The sequence below is a fragment of the Schistocerca piceifrons genome, chromosome 8, assembly GCF_021461385.2.
Source record: "Schistocerca piceifrons isolate TAMUIC-IGC-003096 chromosome 8, iqSchPice1.1, whole genome shotgun sequence".
Lineage (NCBI taxonomy): Eukaryota > Metazoa > Arthropoda > Insecta > Orthoptera > Acrididae > Schistocerca > Schistocerca piceifrons.
In genome coordinates, this window is record NC_060145.1 from 133365064 (window position 1) to 133380481 (window position 15418).

General features: G+C 38.3%; 1 protein-coding gene across 2 annotated transcripts in view; it reads left to right on the top strand.

Annotated features, from left to right (window-relative positions):
- LOC124711825 (leucine-zipper-like transcriptional regulator 1) overlaps positions 1 to 15418 on the top strand; it is a 158052-nt gene that overhangs the window by 112117 nt on the left and 30517 nt on the right. For both annotated transcript variants that reach the window (XM_047242053.1, XM_047242054.1), the window contains exons 12-13: positions 8732 to 9008; positions 10428 to 10606. In XM_047242053.1, the coding sequence (XP_047098009.1) occupies positions 8732 to 9008; positions 10428 to 10606 (456 nt within the window). The remainder of the gene's footprint in view (positions 1 to 8731; positions 9009 to 10427; positions 10607 to 15418) is intronic.

Below are 15418 nucleotides of genomic sequence, written 5' to 3' on the forward strand. Positions count from 1 at the left end.
CTCTTCAGGAACCACACGTTTGTCTGGCCTCTCAACAGATACCACTCCGTTGTGGTTGCACCTACGGTACGGCTATCTGTATCACTGAGGCAGGCAAGCCTCCCCACCAACGGCAACATCCGTGGTTCTCTGTTTATGAAAAGAGAAGCAATTCCCATTCAGCACAGAATGATATGGCTTCTCCACTTTTTCTTTATTTTGGACAAATGTGTAAATGCCATTGTGTTCCTCATGCAGAATGTAAATCTAATTTATCGGAATTAGTATTGTTAGCAAACTGTGACAAGCTGACTGTTTCACTGTAGCAGCATCCAGCTGCAGCCTTTTCCTATTTCACCTCAGCCCTACTCTCCACTGAGGTCAGAGCAGTAGGGAGGAGTGCGGTTTGAGCACTCTCAGAGTGCTGTTTGGGCAGGCCTGGGCTAAATTATGTATTTTGTGACTCCATATCACATAAGCTAAGAAACAGCTGCATCTTCTGCAGGTTGTTCAAACTGTTGTTTCTCTTGATGAAGGTGTGTGGATTTTGTCATTTTGCTGAATGCTTTGATTTTGGTTTCACACTTATTCTTGTGCAAGAGCATAGTAATTATGAGCATATTGCTGGATCATGGTGTAAAATCATAGTAGAGATGATTGGTGCCAGACGTTCATGAGCTTGCTTGACATAATCTGTTGAGAATGCATTGCACATGGACAAGTCAGTACTGTAAGTGGAGGTGGAGTGGCAGTGGAATCTGTCTTCTGCCTGTTACCAACAGAATATTCCAGTAAAACCATCAGATCATTCCTACATTAAGTGCAATATGAAACCAGGTGTGTTTCCAGCAAATATGTGATATAAATTATTATAGGATTTTGTTTGGACATTTGACATGCATTCTGCAATGAGACTGTCTTATGTTTTCAGCTGACTGATGATGAATAATGATATGCTGTAACTAACTTTTTCACAATTACACATCTTCATAGTAGCCATCATTGTGGAAAACTGTGGGCTTACTCCAGTCACTTACTTGTTGCTCCATCTACACTGATTTCAGGTCCAGCTCCACTTGTTGCCTTCCATATGTCAAATGGAATGTCCCATATAATTAATTAATTAATTAACACATTAAGGAGAAACTTCAGGGATGTGGAACATGTCAAGTTACGCATTAACAGACAGAACCAGTCACTGCAGGCTATTTCTGTGGAATGCACTAGTAACAAATTATAAGTAAATTAGCACTATACTCATCATGATAATTATGGGCATTATTTGTAATTACTTTACATATGTTTATATACACTGATGAGCCAAAGTATTATGATCAGTGTCCATCATGAGATTTAATGGCACCTGGTGGCATTGCAGTCGCATACATGATGCGGAAAATATATAGGCAGAGCAGAGATGAATATAAAATCATTCTAGTGACAATAAGGGCTGCAAATGAAGCACTCCATTGAAATAAGCAACTTTTGCAAAGCACAGATTGCTACAGCATAAATACTCAGAAATGAGCTACTTGGGAATGGCAAAACTGGTTGGTTGTTCTGTGAAAGGAGATGAAACCGCTTGCAGTTGACAGTGTTGGACTTCCAGATCTCATTGCAGAACACTGAGGTTGGAGGCTTGCCCTCTCTGTAAAGCAGGATAGGCCGGTATCTGTGGCAGATATGATGACAGTGGACAGTGTTCGTACAGGCATAAGTGTTTAGTGAACATGGGTCTCTGCAACAGGCAACCCCTACATGTCCCTTGTTTACCCACTGACGTTGTCAGTTAAGAATACAGTTGCCATTGGCACCTGGGCTTCCATGGGATCTTTGGTGGTAATCAAAGGCACCATGACAGCTGCCGAATACATGAACATCATTGCAAAACACTGGCATCTCTTCATAAGTAATGTCTTCCTTGGTGGCAATGGCATCTTCTTCCAGCAGGATAACTGTTTCTGCCACACCACCAGAATTGTGTTACAGTGGTTTGAAGAGCATGATAGTAATCTGAGCTGTGTAGATCTGGCCATACAAAAAGCAACTGACACTTTAGATCCACACTCGCAACATGCAGCGTCTAGCTTTGTGCTTTTTTATGGTCGTGGTATAACGTAAGCTTGCTGGGACTTGTACACGTTTGAAGTGAAATGATAAATTGTTAGGAATAAAGGGGATTTGGAGTATAAAAACCTGCTCGTCTGTGCCACTTCCCATCCAAATTTACACTTACACGATATTACATTGGAGAGAAGTAACTGGAAGCCTCTGTGAGTGAAGGATTCTGAGGAGTGAGATAATGCATGATGCTCTTGATCGGAATTAAGTCACTCCTCACTTTCAGGAGGAGTTACTAAAGAGTGAGTTAAAGCCCGATGTTCTCAAGCAGCAACAAGTCTTCATTGGAGTGTTGAGACAGTGTAGTCCTCAGTCTTTTAGCCATTCTGGTCTATTCAGAAATATTAAAACTTTTCTAGGCATTTTTATTTGTAAACAAACCAAAATCAAAATATAATGTGTAGGCACCAGAATCATAAAGCAAACTCAGTAATGTGAGATTTAACGCAAACTCAGTAAATTCATTTTTCCTAGCAGAGAATATAAATAGAACAAAGTGCAATCAATAAATCCATATATCCTAATCAGGGAAATTCTCTGTTAGCTTGTATTCATAAAGATAAGATTGCAGAACTTAATTCTTACACTGATGGAAACTTCGAAATGGACATCTGTTGGTGAGCTAAAAACTAGCTTTCTTCCCCCTCCCCCCCCCCTTGTTTGTTTGTTTGTTTGTTTGTGTGTGTGTGTGTGTGTGTGTGTGTGTGTGTGTGTGTGTGTGTGTACTACACTGTGATGATTAAACTTCCAAAATACTAAGCTGAGCAGATTGTTTTAGATAAAACTTTAAATTATGATATCCTTTTTCCCCATATTCCAATTTTGATGCAATGAAATGACTACTGTATGTTGTCCCAAGCTATGCTCAAGTTACTTGTGAAAACCACATGGAAGTTTGTTTAGCAGTTTTGGAGATTAGTATGTTCAAATAGATGGACACCACAGTTTCACTGTTTTATTATAAGGATAGATGAGGAAACATAGGAAGCCACCAATCAAAACAGAACTAAACCAAAATGTAATAAGGTGAAATATCCCCTTCACTCCAGGTTTTGTAGCACGCCATCATCATCCAGATTCATTGACCTTATTTTTTGCAGTATGTGGAAAATGGATACCTAATATAAATACAAAAAAGTGTATTTTCGTGGCACCAAGAGTACACCTCTTTATTCTTACCATCTGCACTCTCAGACAGAAGGCAAAAGGCTATTTGCTTTACACCATGATGCGCAGTATGCACAGAATCCTGGAAAATTATACTTCAGTTGCAGAAGTGTATTACATAAATGGGGCAAATGTGCAGTAACTGTTTGAAGTATTCATTGGCTCACAAGAAGTTATAACTAGCAGAAAAATAATCTGCAAACTCTGTGTATAATTACCCATTTCTCATATATTTATTGTTAGATACCTGTGTAAATGCATGTACAGGGTGATTGAAAAAGAAAGAATAGATTTTAGGTGTTTATCACAGATCTACTATGAGATTGATACACAGTGCACATGTCACTGGATAGAGGAAGATTGAAAGTTCTGACACAGATGTACTGTTGTTTGTTTGTAGCAACACAGAGACTACACCATGAGAAATCATTTTAAGTTGGAATTTGTGTGAAATCAATCCATTGTTTGAGTGCAGTGTGCATTCTGCTGTCGATTCAGCAAGAAGCTGCCTCTGCATAAACAGATATATGACTGGCATAAAAAATTCTTGGAAGTTGGTTCCATATACAAAGGGAAGAGTGCTGGTTGGCCATGCATATCTCATGAAAATGTCGAGCGTATCTGGGGTGCGTTCACTGGGTTCTAGGAACTTCAGCTTCCTCAAACAACAGTGTGGTATGATGCCTGTATATGAAGCCTTACAATTTGCACTTACTTCAGCAATTGCGTCTCAATAACCATAACAGAAGGTATGAGTTTTGCATTCCAGTTCTCCAGGATATGACAAAGGAAATTTTTTCTGAACAGCTCATCTTTTTGCATGGATCAACATTTCATGTATCGGTCAATATAAATCACCAAACTGATGGAAAGCCATCATGATTTGGGGGTCACAGAATCATGGTGCCATCTTTAAACATGAAAGAGATTCACCAAACTAAACATGTTTTGTGCCATTTGTGTTTAGAGAATTTATGGACCTATCTTTTTTTGTGGAGGAAACTTTGATAGGAATGTCATAGTTAGACAATGATTTCACTTTTATCCACGACAGCGCCCTGCCTCACTTTCACTTGAGGTGTGGTGTTATCTTAACAAAACCATCCCACAATGTTGGATTGAATACATTGGCAACAAGATCTTGTTTATTGCTTTTGGCCTGCCAGGTCAACACACTTAACACTTCGACTATTTTCTATGGGGAGTGCATAAAAGACAATCTTTGTCCCACCTGTGGGAGCATCCACATCCACATCTGCACCTACATGGGTACTCTGAAAATCACATTTAAGTGCCTGACAGAGGATCATCAAACAAACTTCACAATTCTCTATTATTCCAATCTCATACAGCACGGAAAAAATGAACACGTGCATCTTTCTGTGTGAGCTCTGATTTCCCTTATTTTATCACGGTGATCGTTTCTCCATATGTATGTTGGCATTAACAAAATATTTTCACATTTGAAGGAGAAAGTTGGTGATTGAAATTTTGTGAGATTATTATGCTGCAATGAAAAACACCTTTGTTTTAATTATGTCCACCCCAGATCCTGTATCATTTCATTGACACTCTCTCCCTTATTTTGTGATAATATAAAATGTGCCACCCTTCTTTAAGCATTTTTGATGTACTCTTGTCAGTCCTATGTGGTAAAGATCCACATTGTGTATTCTAAAAGAGGACAGATGAGCATAGTGTAGACAGTCTCTTTAGTAGATCTGTTAAATTTTCTAAGTGTCCTGCCAATAAAATGCAGTAAAATGCCAGTAGCCTACACCACAACATTTTCTGTGTTTTCCTTCCAATTTAAGTTATTGGTAATTGCAATTCCTAGGTATTTAGTTGAATTTACGGCCTTTAGATTTGGCTGTTTTATGGTGTAACCGAAATTTAACGGATTCCTTTTTGTTATTTAGGGTCAATCGCCAATTTTCACACCATACAGATATCTTTTCTAAATCATTTTGCAATTTTTTTTTGATCTTCTGATGACTTTATTAGTCGATAAATGACAGCGTCATCTGCAAACAATCAAAGGTGGCTACTCAGATTGTCTCCCAAACCATTTATATTGATAAGGAACAGAAAAGTGCCTATAACACTACCTTGGGGAATGTCAGAAATCACTTCTGTTTTATGCAATGGCTTTCCATCAGTTACAACAAACTATGGCCCCTCTGACAGGAAATCACAAATCCAGTCACATAACTGAGATGATATTCCATAAGCATGCATTTTCACTACAAGCTGCTTGTGTGTTGCAGTGTTGAAAGCCTTCCGGAAATCCAGAAATATGGAATCAATTTGAAATCCCTTGTTAATAGCACTCAACACTTCATGCAAGTAAAGAGCTAGTTGTGTTTCACAAGATCGATGTTTTCTAAATCCATGTTGGCTATGTGCCAATAGACTATTTTCTTCGAGGTAATTCATAATGTTCGAACACAACATATGTTCCAAAATCCCCTGTTTATTGACGTTAACAATATGCGCCTGTAATTTAGTGGATTACTCCTACCACCTTTCTTGAATATTGGTGTGACCTGTTCAACTTTCCATTCTTTGGATTCAGATCTTTCGTTGAGCAAATGGTTGAATAAGAGTGTTGAGTATGGAGCTATTGTATCAACATACTCTGAAAGGAGCCTAATTGGTATACAATCTGGAACAGAAGAGTTGCTTTTGTTAAGTGATTTAAGTTGCTTCACTACTCCGAGGATATTTACTTCTATGTGACTCATGATGGCAGCTGCTTTTGATTTGCATTACTTTGTCTTCTTTGGTTAAGGAATTGTGGAAGGCTGTGTTTAGTAACTCTGCTTTGGCAGCACTGTCTTTGATAGTATCTCTATTGCTACTGCACAGAGAAGGCATTGATTGTGTCTTGCTGCTAACATACTTCACATATGACCAGAAGTTCTTTGGATTTTCTGCCAGGTTTCGAGACAAAAGTTTCATTGTGAGACTATTATAACATCTTGCATTGAAGTCCATGCTTAATTTTGAGATCTTTATGATTTCGAGAAATCAAATTTTTGAATCTGTTGATTCAAAAAGGACCGGCTTAGTCATGTGTGGAATGAAGTGGATGTCTGTTTTGATGTTGCTTGAGCAATCCATGGTGCTCATGTCGAGTGCATGGTGTAGTGTCTGTGCAAACATAAAACTCTGAACCTTCTTCTACTCAGTGACATCCACAATGTATTTCTGTCTTTCACAGTTTTTCTATAATTAACAATTTAAATCTGTTCTTTCTTTTTGACTCTCTCTTTATTATAATTAAACATGTATGTCTAATGTAATGTGGAGTGTAATACGCAACAAAGATGATCTACTTTGTTGTGTATTGCCCCATTTTGCTCTTCAGGCATGTAAAACAGTTTCCTGAGTCTTTAGAGTAATACATATCATGAAATATTTATGAGCTTTCAGATGAGAACATATTTTATACAACAGTAACGAAATGGAAAGGGAAGGAGCATTTGTATTACAGTGTTCTCCATTTTCATCTCAACTTGTAAAGTCCTTGTCACAAGTTAGATACACGTGTGAATCAGTAGACATTTCCTTGTAAGATATCAGTGTTTCATTTAAGAATAGTCTATGTGATACTTGCAGATTACATGTTGAATTATACTACCAGATGTTTTCCTGCATGAAAAAGTGTAAAATTGTGATTAGGTAAGGAGGCCATTCTTTAAAACAGACTTCTAATTGCAGGTGGTCTGTATACTGGTACCTGAACAGGTAGGTTGAAACTTAGTATTGGATATTTTTCAAAAATTACGGGTGTCCTTGTAATCAAACCTTCAGATCATATGAGTGTCATTGGACATTATCTTATCTTTATTTTTACTTTAGGGTGCAATAATTTCCACAGTACAAATATTATTTAGGGGATGCTATCACTAAATGATGAAATGTGGAAAGAAAATGATAAAATTATGAAATAGGAAACTATGATTCTTCAGTTTCTCCTGGCGTATTTCATGCTCGAACAGTCCACAGGTGTACTGCCGGTCCATAGCGTCCAACGGGCTCCGTAGGACACTGTGGACCGGCTGTACACCTGTGGACTGTTCGAGATACAGGAAACTGTTCCTTATAAAGCATTAAGCAATGAAGGTATTTTCAAAAAATAGAAATGTATTTATTTTTGTTAAATAGAAGTTCATTCAAAAGAGAATTGCTAAGGAAGTAAAACCATTCCAGAAGCTATCTTAATGGCCAGATTTTTCTGTTCTCTGATCTGAAACAGTTATTCCGCTTTGCTGCTTGCTTGTATTTTTTGTTCCTTCTCTTTTACGAGTAATAGTAATAATAATAATAATAATAATAAATAATAATAATAATAATGTCAGTAGGATTAATTTTAATCAAGAATGTTTTGGAATTTTTTTAAATGTCATAATGCCGATTTTGTATCAAATATAGCACAGTTACTTTTAACGACAATCAAGTAAGGCATCTTAATCTTTCTTATACTCATCCTGAGCAGTCTCTTTCCTTTACGTCTTCATCTGGTGACATTCTGTTTTATTGTTTATCAGCTTTAAATAATTAGTTATTTGATTAAGATATGTTGAAGGCGGTGACAATTTTAATTCATTAGACAACATCCAGTGTGTTACTATCCCCGGTATTACACAGTAAACCTGTTCAATTAAAGCCCTAGTATATTTGTAAATGTGCACAGTTCATTTTTCTAAGACATTGTAATTGCATCAGGTGATAAGGTACTTCATTGTGTTTGGAAGCGTGACAGTTCAGATCCCCATATGGCCATAATTTAGGTTTTTACATAGGTTCCAGAAATCCCATAAGGCGGTTGCTATTATGGTTCCTTTGAAAGTACATGATCAGTTTCCTTGCCCTACCTCACCTTTGTGCTCTATTACTAAAAATCTCATAATCAAGATGGTAAAGCCTAATATTACTTCTTTCTGACATTGTGTTTAGAGTCAGATTGAATCTGAAGTTTCGACTTGCTCTTCATTTTTGGAGAGGGGTTCAAAATTTCCCTGCAATGAGAAGTTGAAATTCTTTCTGTACATTTTCATTGCATATACTGGAATGTTCTAGTATTCTCCCCTTATTCCACAATCAGTTGAGGTAAATTTCGTGTGGTCTGCTATATTTCTAGGAAGCTATGCTTCAAAAAACATATTTTATTGATTAAAACCATGCGACAAAAGTTTATGATGTCTAGGATGATTATTTTTCTTTCTTAATTTCTGTTCATTCAAGATTTCTGATATTCAGAATGCTGTAACATCAATTTTTTTGTTTACTTTTCATATGACCACCTCTTTATTTATTTAGTTTGTACTTTATTTTCACTTTTCCCATGGATCATAATACGTGTTGCTCTATTTTTTTTTTTTTTAAGTAGTTGTTATTTTCAGTTTTCTCCTTATCTACAATATTAGTGCCTTAATAATTTTTTTTTAATTTTTCGTAGTTTCATATGCGTAGACTTGAGCAGCTCTGTGTGCAGTACCTGGAAGCGACTATCAATCATCGGAATGTTCTTGAAGCTCTTCATAATGCATCTGCTCTGAAGCTATACTTCATAAAAGAATTCTGCCTCAAATTTGTAGTGAAGGAGAGCAACTACAATCAGATTGTGATGAGCAAAGAATTTGAGAATTTAGACAAATCTCTCATGGTTGAAATCATACGCCGAAGACAAATGCCACAATCGAGACCACAGCTTGACCAGCCTTTTGATAATTCAGGTCAGTATTTATCATTGTTTTTTGAGAAATGTGGTTTGATGAGTTTACTTTAAAAATAAATTTTTACCACATATTTTGTATTTTTGTAATCATTGGTTTTTGTATATAATGTTAGTATATCAGTGAAGACAAACAATTAGATACTGTTAAAAAAATAATAATAAATTGCTACTCACCATAAAGATGACCCATTAAGTTGCAGACAAGCACAACAAAAAGACTGTTACACATTATAGCTTTTGACCAAGGCATTCTTCAGCAAAGAATGCGCGTTCTCTCTCTCTCTCTCTCTCTCTCTCTCTCTCTCTCTCTCTCTTTCTCTCACACACACACACACACACACACACACACACATGCACGCAAACCAAGCACACCTCACAAACATATGACCGCTACGGAATGCAGCTGTCACATGAATAGAAGTATGGATTGGCTCAGGAAAGGGCAGGGATAGCAGGTTATGGGTGGGTGGAAAGAAATGCACTGTGTGGTGGGCGCACAGGAACTAGAGACTGTCAGGCACATGGTTGAGAAGTGGGATGTAGGGGAAAAGGAGGGGAGCAGAAAATGGGGAAAGGACAGGCGGATACATTGGCAGTGGGCGATACACAGAGAGTGAGGGAATGTGGAAAGGGAGGAGGTGATAGGACGATGGGGTGGAATCTTTCTGGTGGAGGGTGTGTGTATGGTAGGTTGCTGTAGGTTGAAGCTGGGATAATTTCAGCAGTATAGAATGTGTTTCTTCCCCACACTCCGTCTCCCAATACTGCGCCTGGCAGTCTCTAGTCCAGCTACATGCCACCAGACACTGCTTTTCTATACCCCATCCTGCACCCTGCTGTCCCTCCTCCTTCCCTGCCCCACTCCACATTACCTTTCAAGTGGCTGTTGCATTCAGTTAGGTAGTGGTAGTGGTCATGGGTGCTTCCTTTGTGTGTGTGTGTGTGTGTGTGTGTGTGTGTGTGTGTGTGTGTGTGTGTCTTTGCTGATGAAGGATTTGGCCAAAAGCTATAATGCCTTTTCATTGTTTCCGTCTGCAGGTCAATGGGTCATCTTTATGGTGTGTAGTAATCTACCTTTTCATTGTTTCTGTCTGCAGGTCAATGAGTCATCTTTACGGTGTGTAGTAATCTATTTTTACTAATATTGTTGATATTCCAGCGTGGAGATTCCATTGTTTGAGACACTATTAAAAGTAATTCATGCTGATGAAAATGTCAAGGTTCTCTTACGTTGTAATCTTTATTGTGTGATGTACTTAACTCAGAAAAGCTGCTTCTTTTGGTTAAAAATGTCTTCACAGTTGTCATGTAATTTAAAATATTTCATTGCACTGCGGAACGTGTTTAATTTCTATTTTATTTTTTGTGTCAAGGACTAAGAGTATGTGTGCTTTCTTTTTGATAATTTTCCACACAGGTACTACACTAGAACAGGATATGGAAATGTTTCTGAAAACAGGTGGCAGAGAGTTCTGCGACATCATTCTCATGTTAGATGGATTACCCATACCTGTTCACAAAGCTGTGCTTGCTGCTCGCTGCAGTTACTTTGAAGCTATGTTCCGTTCATTTATGCCTGAAGACAATGTTGTACAGGTAAATATCGATAAAACTTAAAGTTTGAGGCACCAGATTGTTATTTAATAGCGTTTTCCACATAATTGAGTTCAAAGCAATTGCTTGTGAACATCAAAATGAAGTACCTCAATAATTCAGTGCATCATGTGAGAATATTCTGTTGTAAGAGAGGTAGTGAGATAGAGGCAAATCCAATGGCTCATTAGTGACAATTTTGTGTGTTTCACTCACAGCACTTGCATCTTTGGTCATACTTAGTAATACTTGTAAGAAAAGCGGTTACAAGGGTAGGAGCCAGAGGGTAGGGAAGGTGGTTTGGGGATTTCATAGGGATGAACTAAGAGGTTACGAAGGTTAGGTGGACAACGGAAAGACACTCTTGGTGGAGTGGGGAGGATTTCATGACCCTTGTAACCGCCCCCGGTGTAAAACCTGTCCCATGCACCCTCCCACCATCACCTACTCCAGTCCTGTAAGCCGGAAGGTGTACACGATCAAAGGCAGAGCCACATGTGAAAGCACCCACCTGATTTACCAACTGACCTGCCTACACTGTGAAGTTTTCTATGTGGGAATGACCAGCAACAAACTGTCCATTCGCATGAATGGACACAGGCAGACAGTGTTTGTTGGTAATGTGGCTAAACATGCCTTGGTGCACGGCCAGCACATCTTGGCACAGTGTTACACCGTCTGGGTTATCTGGATACTTCCCACTAACACCAACCTGTCAGAACTCCGGAGATGGGAACTTGCCCTTCAGTATATCCTCTCTTCTCGTTATCCGCCAGGCCTCAACCTCTGCTAATTTCAAGTTGCCGCCGCTCATACCTCCCCTGTCGTTCAACAACATCTTTGCCTCTGTACTTCTGCCTCGACTGACATCTCTGCCCAAACTCTTTGCCTTTACAAATGTCTGCTTGTGTCTGTGTATGTGCAGTTGGATATGGGTGTGTGTGCGAGTGTATACCTGTCCTTTTTTCCTCCTAAGGTAAGTCTTTCCACTCCCGGGATTGGAATGATTCCTTACCCTCTCCCTTAAAACCCACATCCTTTCGTCTTTCCCTCTCTTTCCTGATGAGGCAACAGTTTGTTGCGAAAGCTTGAATTTTGTGTGTTTGTTTGTGTGTCTATCGACCTGCCAGCGCTTTCATTCGGTAAGTCACCTCATCTTTGTTTTTATATATAATTTTTCCCACGTGGAATGTTATATATATATATTACCCCCCCTTATACCCCCCACCCCAATGCATATAACCAGCCACAACCTTACCAGTCCAAGTTATCTGCACATGGCCTTGCCCTGGCATAATATATTAGCCACCACGAGCAATGGAAATACAGAGACGGCAATGGTAATGGGAACACAAGGATGGAAGATGAACACCTGCACTTGCGTTTGATGCTAAAGTCTGCCCTATTTTAAAGTCAGTAGCAGGGAGACAGAAGTACAACCCTGACCTATGTTTCATTTCAGCAGACAATAATGACCAAACCCTAGCACTCTCATGAAAAGTCCTCAATTTCCCATATAGCCAGCATTGACTGACCAATAATGATAGGAGGAGTAATGCAAATTCCTGTAATCACGTCTATCCATTTCGCAAGGTGGAATGTAAGGATAGTCACCTTCCTTACTGAACTAGACAAACACTTAGATTTGACATCCCCTACCACCAGCAACTATAAAGATTTGTCGGCACCACAATGAGGACTGCCGAAAAGTTTATACCAAGAGATTACTGATAACAATAAATCCCTAGCTGGTCCTAAAACTGTGAGGAATTGTACCAAAACTTCTCGAAAGTGATCCAGAAATAGAAGATGAACTACTACACAGGGTAGATGCAGCGAGATGCCAAAAGTGGGCGAAAACAGTAGAAAGCCGAATTTTCTGACATTATGTAGACAAGCATGGAGGTTAGTCAGGAAACTAGGAATCACGACTCCCACACAAAGGAATAAGACAACAATCACTCCCAATGACATTGCTTCTCATCTAGTGGCAACATCCAGAACACCAGAAGATCTCTAAGATCACCAGAAGATCTCTAAGATAACCGCTACATTAAAATGAAACGAGAACTCAGAACTCTGAAAGCCATAGACACAGAAATCGAACAATCCCACCTTTTCACTTGTGATGCAGTCTCAAGAGTGCTAAAATATTTTGAGCCAGGAAAAGCTCCAAGGTTTGACAGTATCCACCTTGAATTTATAATAAACTGTGGCAAATACAGAAAAGTATGGATGGCTTATTTCTTCAGATATTATGCTAACCAGAAAAATACCACAAGATTTCTAAGATAACCGCTACATTAAAATCCTGCAAGCCAGCTGGTAGCCTCAATAGCTACAGGCCTTTACCTGTGCTATCTGTGACCCACCCCATTACTAGAATGGCTGATCCATAATAAAATAAGTACAACATTACTTGAAGCAATCTCAATTGAACAAGCAGGCTACTAGCCAAAACAAAGCTGCACCGATTAAGTTCTGCCACTCACTACCTAATTTTAGGCAGGACTTCAAAGAAAACTTAAAACCACAGCTGCATTCATTATCAGCAGTGTATAATAAAATGTGGAGAGAAGGCAAAATATACAAGCTTCTTCATGTAATTCCATGCAAACCAATCGACACTATGCTTAATGACCAACTGTTCCAAGTAGTTATGGGATCCAATGTCAGCTCCCCAAGAAAATTAAAAACTGGTCTGCCACAAGGTTCAATCATTGCTCCACTTTTTCAGCTGGTACCCTGCAGACATGCCAAAAACAAAATAAAGGAAGTTTGACTATATCGATGATTGGTTACTTACGACAAGGTGTAACTCAATTGAACAATCAGAAGAAATCCTAATGGAAAATGTAGTTGCTGTGGGGAAACTTCTTTAGCAAACAGAGACTCCAGCCAAACATCACCAAAACAGAGGGTTCCTATTTCCACCTAAAAAATAGACATGCCAAAAGAAAACTCGACATACAGTTTGAAAACACACCCTCACTCATAATAAAACATCAAAGCACCTGGGGGGGAGTAACCCTTGATAAAACTCTATCTTTCAGAGTGCATCTAACAAAAACAGCTAAAAAAATTGAAATCAAGAAAAATTGTCATTCAAAAGCTATGTGGTACAACCTGGGGAGCATGAGCATTCATCCTACGTTCTTCAGTTGTGGGTCTTGTCTTCTCAACCACTGAATATTGTGTCCCAGTTTGGCTAAACAGCCCATGTGCACAAGAGGTAGAGGCCCATCTACATAATCCCATGAGAATGATTGCTGGCAATTATCAAATCAATGCCTGCAGAATGGATGCCAGTACTGAGCCACATTCCCTCCCTGCAACTATGTCATATGAATGACTACAAAAAGCTCATGTATACCAGTCCATTAAGATGTCAATGATGCAAACCATGACTCTCTCTGCACTAGACAGCTACCAACAATAACAGCAAGGTTTATAAAGGAAGATGAGATCTACACTACTGAATGGACTGGAAAACAAAATAATGTGCCATGTGTGACCCAAACACCACTGGTATTTGACTTCCCATGCAAAACATGGTCAGTACTAAAATGAATGATAATCAAATGTGGAAGTTGCATGTTTTTTACACTAATGGGATAGGCAACCAGCCCCATTTTGTGACTGTAGAGAATCAAAGTCCATCAGACACATCACAGAAGAATGCCCCACACGATCATATGATCATAGACCAGGAGATTTCCTGTTTGCAACTCCAATGTCGATAGATTACATAAATGCTCTAGATGTTTGTTACTGAGATTTTGTATTGTAAATATTAAACTCTAAACTCCTTTTTTTCAGTGTGTCAAAAACCATGCTGTAAATAAATAAATAATTTTATTATTATTAACAGGGAATCTACATATTATTTTTCAGTTGGAAAAATAAACAGGAAATGATGATGATGATGATGATGATGATGATGATGATGATGATTAATAATAATAATAATAATAATAATAATAATAATAATAATAATAATGAACTTTTATCTGTTCAGACAAACTTTGAATATTTTGAATAATTATATACATTACAGCTTGTGTCAAACAAAAAATATAAAAAATGAACTGTGTTAATTAATTTAGCTATAACCTGTTCATGTCTGTTGCAGTTAATTTCATTAAAAAAATGAAAGAATAAGGGTGACAACCATTTGGTATTAAAAATGTTTGTTTGCATATGATGTAAAAAACCGTAAAGAGGAGACCGCTCTTGACAGTAAGATAATGTTGTAACTGCTATGATTTACATGTATTGCATGACTAGTTAGAAAAAAGCATATCACAGATTTCACCACTGAATGGAATTAGGCATTTTGAAACAAGCATGGTATCTGATAATTCATATGTTGAATTTAGCCTATTGTCAGGTATATTAAAAGTTTAAGAAGGTTTTGTGGAGCAATAAGTCAAATTACATAACATGGCAGTTAGATGAATATGTTGTGGAGTTCAAAAATACCCAACAAATGGTATTTATTGTATATATTGTGGTACCTATGACAACCTAAAGCCAAATCCTGGGAAGATGCAGGTCTGTGTCTTTGACCTGAGAAACTGGGAGGAAATCAGATATTTATCTGGAGAGAGCAAGAACTACTACAAAACTCCAAAATACCTGGGAGTAGAGTTGGATTGTAGTCTCACATTCAGACATCATTATCCAGAAAAAAGCTAAAAGTATCTGCCTGGAACATTATCATCTGTAAACTTTCTGGCACCACATGGGGCTCACAGCCAAATATGCTCCATGCATCTGCCCTGGCACTATGCTCTGCAGCACCAGTCTGACGAA